This window comes from Etheostoma cragini, chromosome 11 (assembly GCF_013103735.1).
Source record: "Etheostoma cragini isolate CJK2018 chromosome 11, CSU_Ecrag_1.0, whole genome shotgun sequence".
Taxonomy (NCBI): domain Eukaryota; kingdom Metazoa; phylum Chordata; class Actinopteri; order Perciformes; family Percidae; genus Etheostoma; species Etheostoma cragini.
In genome coordinates this window covers 29,178,038-29,185,173 of record NC_048417.1, presented here as the reverse complement: position 1 = coordinate 29,185,173, position 7,136 = coordinate 29,178,038, and the positions used below count along the sequence as shown (strand labels likewise).

At 42.2% G+C, this 7,136-nt stretch overlaps 1 protein-coding gene across 43 annotated transcripts in view; it reads left to right on the top strand.

The window, feature by feature from the left end:
- The window catches only part of clasp1a (cytoplasmic linker associated protein 1a), an 83,964-nt gene that overhangs the window by 71,073 nt on the left and 5,755 nt on the right, over window positions 1–7,136 (top strand). For 23 of the 43 annotated variants that reach the window (XM_034885590.1, XM_034885575.1, XM_034885567.1 and 20 more), the window contains 6 exons: window positions 987–1,112; window positions 1,525–1,672; window positions 2,450–2,696; window positions 3,519–3,575; window positions 5,328–5,521; window positions 6,032–6,160. In XM_034885590.1, the coding sequence (XP_034741481.1) occupies window positions 987–1,112; window positions 1,525–1,672; window positions 2,450–2,696; window positions 3,519–3,575; window positions 5,328–5,521; window positions 6,032–6,160 (901 nt within the window). The remainder of the gene's footprint in view (window positions 1–986; window positions 1,113–1,524; window positions 1,673–2,449; window positions 2,697–3,518; window positions 3,576–5,327; window positions 5,522–6,031; window positions 6,161–7,136) is intronic. The other 20 variants (XM_034885604.1, XM_034885594.1, XM_034885606.1 and 17 more) reach the window with 6 other exon arrangements.

Sequence of the window (7,136 nt, the reverse complement as noted above, 5' to 3'; positions counted from 1 at the left end):
ACAACTTAGAGAACACCTCTTACCCACTTGGCTGATAAAATATTTACTACCTTAGACACAATTGGTGCTGTAACGCATTTGATAACCTGGCTCTTTGATGTTGTCCCATTATTTTTTGCCTTTTTACTTGTAATGTGGCCAGTCACTAACATATCATAATGGTTCCCTAAAAGTAGAGCTGGGCGAAATGGAAAAATATCACACTATTTTTTACCAAATACATCGATACCGATACCACAACGATATTGTAATGTTGACTTTTGGTGCGTTTACAAAATATTACACAATGAGAGTTTTGATAAATAATCATCAGTAATGTGGATATAACGACTAAGTGGGTAAAAGCAAATAATAGAACGGCTACAGTTTGGTTCAGAAAATGACATCACTTTACTGTAATGCAGCCTGAAAACCAGGAAAAGACACCTATACCATAATACGATATTACAATATCCAAAATCCAAGACGATATCTACAGTAGTCTCCTATCACGATATTGGTACGATATGGATGTATTGCCCAGCTCTACCTAAAATACAGTTGAAGTCTCTCTGACTGAGCAGCTCATTTACCTGAGCCACGGAGCAGTCTTTTTACCTGGAAGCAGAAGTCCATAAACACAGATAACGGAGCATTTCCTGTCTTTAATTGAATCTAAAAGTAGACTTCCTGTTGTGGTTGTTCTGGCTATAGCATATGGAAAATGAACTATCACTAATGATGGGCAGAATTATACGTTAATGTATGAGATTCTGCTTCTTTCCAAATCTCTCCTTAAAATTAACACTTTAATTTAACCTGAAAGCTCAGACTAGTTTCTTTTTGACTTTTCTCTTTCTGCACACTTGTTTTTCTCTTTCTCCTCCCTTCTCTTTTCTTGTCTTGGGGTTTCCACTTGTCCTTCATTTCCGACTGCCTCGCCCTGCTCTCTCACTCCTGTCTGTCCATCCTTCCCTCCCTCCCTCCCGGCTGCGCTGTGGCAACAGTCGGTTATGGGGTTGGGGTGTCGACGGACTGTCAAAGCATCCCCCTGCCCCTCCTCCTCCTCCTCCGCCCCACTCCACCCCTGCCGTCCCCTCCCTAAGGGTCCTCCGCAGAGCATATTCACCCAGGTAATGAGGCGGCCTGAGACACAAAGGCCATTAGTCCCGCAAAGAATCCAGACACTGATCCTTATCCTTATCTAAATTTCCTTTTTTCAAAACACAGTTGAGTGTTCCCTTCAGTATTCTTATATGTACCTTTCTTACTCAATGCATTTTACTCCATAATTTCTAATCAAATGAAAATATCAATTTACATGGCTTCTAAGGCGTGGTTGATGCTGTGGTGTGTGGCCACTTCAAAGTAGCAGACAGTAAAATGACTTATGCCTGACCTTTCCCTTTTCAAACTAATGGTTCTAACATAAGCAGCGCTTTGCATGGTGGCAAAACAAACACATGCTTGTGTATCCTCTTCAGATTTCATTTCATTTCATAGACATCCTGTGTGTATTTCTTTCTGTGTTCGTGTGTCTGGTAGCATGATGGAGTATGACACTGAGAACATGAACTCAGAAGAGATCTACAGCTCGCTGCGCGGTGTCACCGAGGCCATCCAGAGTTTCAGCTACCGGAGCCAGGAGGACCTGAATGAGCCAATCAGACAGGAGGGCAAGAGGGACGATGCCGTAAGTCAAAAAGAAGAGTTTTCATTGCAGCGTCTTCCTGACTATTCCTGCTTGAAAAATGACATTAAGAGTTTCCAACCTCTATCCAACAGTACGAAAGAAATCATATTAAAATCAGTCTGGAACATTTTGCATAAAATGCTTAAACCCATAGAGTAACTAAACCCCCACAACTCTTTTTCAGGTAAAAAGTGAAACCATTGTCTCTCATATAGATGTAAGGATAGACTTGCTGTAATCACTGCTGTTAAAGAGATCTCTTTCTCGTGTATTTTCAATGTAAGTGATGGGGAAAAATTCCATAGCACAGTGCAAACAGGGTACAAGCTGCCGAAATGGGTTTCTTCAAGAGGGGGGCTGGCGTCTCCCTTAGAGATAGGGTGAGAAGCTCACCTAGGGAGATGGTCCAGGCACGTCCAACTGGGAGGAGGCCTCGGGGAAGACCCAGGACTAGGTGGAGGGATTATATCTCCAACCTGGCCTGGGAATGCCTCGGGATCCCCCAGTCAGAGCTGGTTAATGTGGCTCGGGAAAGGGAAGTTTGGGTTCCCCTGCTTGACCTGCCCCCCTGCTACCCAATACCGGATAAGTGGATGAAGATGGATGGATGGAGTGCAATAGGTATGAGAGAGGTAGGGAAGGCCTTTGGAAGCACAAAGAGTCTCTTCAGATCCAAGGCTGCGATCCAGAGCCCTTGTTTTTGGAAGCTGCAGGTGCTCCCAGAAGAAAAAAAGAAAAAAAAACCTGTCTCATATTTACCCTCCTCCCATCTTACAGGCAGGTAGAGAGGGTGTAGCGTCCTCTCCTGGCTCTGATGTCCGCCTTGGCTTAGACATGGTGGAAGGGGGTCGCACTGCCTTGGACAACAAGACTTCCCTCCTCAACACGCCATCTCCCCGCTCCTTCTCTGGGCCGCGGGGCCGGGAGTTTGCTCCTTATGGCTACGGAGAAACCATCTGCACGTATGACAAGAGCGCCCTGAAGGAGGCCGTGTTTGACGATGACGTGGAGCAGTTCCGCGACTGTGAGTCCACATGATGATTAGGCAGCGAAGCACATACATAGAAACTCTCTTATTTGATGATTTCATGGGTTTATTAATGCTTGTGTTGTCCCTTGCACACTTACAGTCAAACACTACTTACACATTACACACATTTCACATCTCAACGTGCACAAATTGTGCTGAAACAGTGTTGCACACGCTCCTCAAACTGCGGCTTCAACAAACACAACCAAAGTCATAATTCTCAGAACTCATACAACTGCACTATCCAAAATGTCTCACCATTGCTATTGAATCACCATCATAAACAACACTTGAATGTGTATTACGTTTCTTTTTTTAAATTCGTCCCATGTACAACAGAAATGCTCAGTTATGAAAATGAAATGTTTATTTCTGATCAACAATCATTTGTCCAATGCCTAACGCTATATGCCTACTACAAGGAGTCCCACTGTTTCATACTTTGAGCTTTCATAGCTTTAATAACTGAACTGAAGTGAATTTTCCAAATTGTCTTTATTCACTCTGTTTTTCTGGATATGATGTAATCACCGTCAACGGCTCATTTAAACAGAAAATATTAAGGTGAATCATTGGTTTAAAAAAAGAAAGTTAAAATACATCAGATTCTGGATTTCTTTCCCCCAGTCACAGGACTTTAAGTGTACCTCAGAAACAGGTGTGTGACACAAGGCAGATGCAGCCTGTGTGTTAGCTGTTGGTGTTGTTGTCATCATTACATCCTTTGCTCTGCACCCTCCTGCCCCCCCCTTCCTCTCTCTGTCCCTCACCTCCCCACCCCCACCTCCACCTTCATCCCCCCCCTTCCCTCTCCAGGCCGACGGCAGGAAAGTGGTGAAAACAAGATGACGCTCCCCAAGGTCTTTGCTCCTGGTAAACATGTCTCCCTTGCCCTGACTGACGGACTTGATGACTGTTGACTGATTTACTGACTGCACTCCACTCCACTCACCCTTCCTGTGTGTTTGCATTATGCAACCAGCTCTCTTATTCCCGTCCCCATTATTCCATGGTCCTCTAACATCTTTTAACTCCACTGAGTACCTCTGTGTTCAGTAAGTCCCACCTGGCCAGCTGACAGGCTGATGCTTTAACTAATGCTCGTGGCGTTCTCTGTAATGCGCTGGATGTTTGTGTGGTTGTGGTAGTATGTGTCAAACTTTAAGTCAATAATGAATTACAAATTCTCAGCAATTAAAGCACCTGTTGCTGTAGAACAGCTTATTAAAACAAACACTTCCAGCACAGAGATAAAGGCTACCAGTCCATTTTATCCCAAATTAAATAATAACCTCACATATTGCTTACCGTGTATGTGTTTATGGTTAAGCCCTTTCATGAATTAAAGGATTTGTTTATGGAAGTAAATCAGTTTGATTGGATTTTGAAATTAAAAAGATTTAATTGAATTTCTAGAACTGAATATTTATGCATTGAAATAATGTATCTGAAATTTCTGCCTCTGAATTTTGATCTTCAAATTTTCAATAACTCATTTTCACCTTTATTTTTCTAAGTTCACAAATTCAGAATAAAAATGTAATGTAAAATTCAACATACCAAATTCAAATGAAAAATATAATTTTTAAAATTCAACTAATATATATACTGGCTCAAATTCAACAGGCCAAAATGTAATGTATAAAATTCAGAGTTAACATCCAGGAAGGCAAGGAGATGCAATCAGTTCTAGATTCTAGACTCCGAGCAGCAGTCAGAGGAGGGAAGGCAGAGTGATACGTCTCCCTTTAACATGCTTGTAAATGATAAATAATGGCATATGTTATTTAGACTTAAAGACACCAAAACAAATTATTTTCATTTATTTGTTGGCTTAGTTAATCAGGGGCAGTGTATAATTAATGTATTGCACCACATATCACAATGCTAATTCCCGTCTGTTTGCCTCCTGCTGTGGGAGTGGGCAGCAGCTAAACGCATTTCAACACCTACAGTGTACGCTCTATTTAGAATATTTTCAGAGCTTTACCTTCCGGTCAGACAGCCCTTTACCACAGGGAACTGAATCCGTTCTATCTGCTCTCTTCAAATCCTCCACAATCCATTGACAAAAACAGTCATTTTTTCTTGGCAGAACACGGAAGTTGCTGCTCTCCTGCTGCCTCCATCGGTTAGTTTGTTCGTGTTGCTGTCACTGGTGGTTACCTTAAGCACAAACCACAACCACTTTGGTTTTCCAGCTTCTCTCTGGCCGACACTGGCACTGATCTCATGAGCCAACCCCACACCTCTCCCCCATGCTGCTAATGAAAACCATACCCACCTCCACAAGGGGACAATTACACTGACACATTTTTCTTTAGGTGGACCTATTTTCATGTGTCTGAAATACTGCTACCATTTTTCCAAAGAAATTTTGTTAATAACTTTACATGTATTTTTTAAACATGAATGGTTTTACCGTCTATTTTTAATTGAGGAGAGATTGCTTTACAAGTTATTTATTTGCGTGGGAAACGGGTCAAGTTTTCCCACAGCATTGGTTGAGTTTACCAGTTTATTCTACTCGTCTTGATCACATTGAACTGATAAATTGACTGTGGCATTGTTTTGGAGTCTTGGCAAGACATCTGTAGTTTATTTCTCTCCTTCTCTCTCTGCTAGCAGTCAGTCAGGACCACTCCAACCTGGTACCCGACCTGCTGAAGGAGCTGTCCAATCACAACGAGCGTTCGGAGGAGCGTAAATGCGCCCTGGTGGAACTGCTGAAGATCACACGAGAAGACAGCCTGGCTGTGTGGAATGAGCACTTTAAAACCATTCTGCTCCTGCTGCTGGAGACACTGGGTGATAAAGATGTACGTTTATTGATGGCTCTGCGTGTGAATGTGAGTGAGAGGTTTGCTAAACGGTAGAGATGTTCTGATACCAGTATCTGAAAAGCCTCAGATCCTGCCTAAAATGTTGGTCTCCATATTAGCAAATACTGGAGTTTATACACCGATCCATTCCACGTAATTTACCCCCAAAGAAAGTCTACTTTCACTAGATTATTTACATTTTTTTTCATGACTTACCATCCCACTGAATAGAAAATAAACTTCTATGGCATCATTTGTTTATGTTTCACAAAGAGTTTAACCAGAGCCAGGCCATTCAAAATGATAGCAAGCATATCACATCCATAAGAAAACATAAGAAAATACACATATTTTTAACACACTGGTATAGGATCGTACTAGTTATTAGAATCAGAATCAGGAAGAAAATCATAGTGAACCATCTCTACTAAGCATCATACATTAAAGTTTGGAGGATATTGATTCTCAGTGCTTTTCAACAAATTGCCCGTGCTACTTTCCCTCCAGCACACCATCCGAGCCCTGGCCCTGCGTTTGCTGAAAGAAATTCTGAGGAACCAGCCGGCCCGCTTCAAAAACTACGCTGAGCTAACCATCATGAAGACCCTGGAGGCTCACAAAGACACTCACAAGGAGGTACACAGCAAATTGGAGATTCCTACACATTGCAGACTTTTGAAGCTGCATTAATTAATTTCCTTTTTCCCTTGGAGACGGCAGAACAGGCCAAAACTATCTACTGAGATATTCTGCATATGTGTAAGCAGACTGTTGCCTTTTACCCTTATACATCAGACAGAGGCGGAGCAACATTAGCGTTTACTGGAGTTGTATTTGTCCAGTATTCACTCTACTTTTAAAGCTGTTTGTCCTTTCTTACTCCTGAGGGAAAATTCTGTCTGTTCAACAGACAGAATTATCAGTGATCACTTTCATATTACATATTTGGTCCATTGTTAATATACTGTAAAAGTATTTGTGCAGCTTTAAATAACCACAGCCTCGCCATACTGTACATTTACAACGACAAAAAAACAGTACTGGGACAAAAACTATAAATGCACACATGTGGAATTATATGTACTTAACAAAAACGTGTGAATAACTGAAAACATGTCTTGTATTCTAGTTTCTTCAAAGTAGCCCCCATTTGCTTTGATTTCTGCTTTGCACACTCTTGATGAGCTTTAAGAGGTAGTCACCGGAAACGGTTTCCCAACAGTCTTGAAGGAGTTCCCAGAATGCTCAGCACTTGTTGGCCTTTTTGCCTTCACTCTGTGTGCTGTTCATCTGGACTCATCAGACCAAAGCCCAGATTTCCACTGGTCTAATGTCCATTCCTTGTGTTTTTGGCCAAAACAACTCTCTTCTGCTTGTTTCCTCTCCTTAGCCGTGGTTTCCTAGCCTTGTTTCCTCTCCTTAGCCAAGGTTTCCAAGCCTTGTTTCCTCTCCTTAGCCAAGGTTTCCTAGCCTTGTTTCCTCTCCTTAGCCAAGGTTTCCTAGCCTTGTTTCCTCTCCTTAGCCGTGGTTTCCCAGCCTTGTTTCCTCTCCTTAGCCGTGGTTTCCTAGCCTTGTTTCCTCTCCTTAGCCGTGGTTTCCTAGCCTTGTTTCC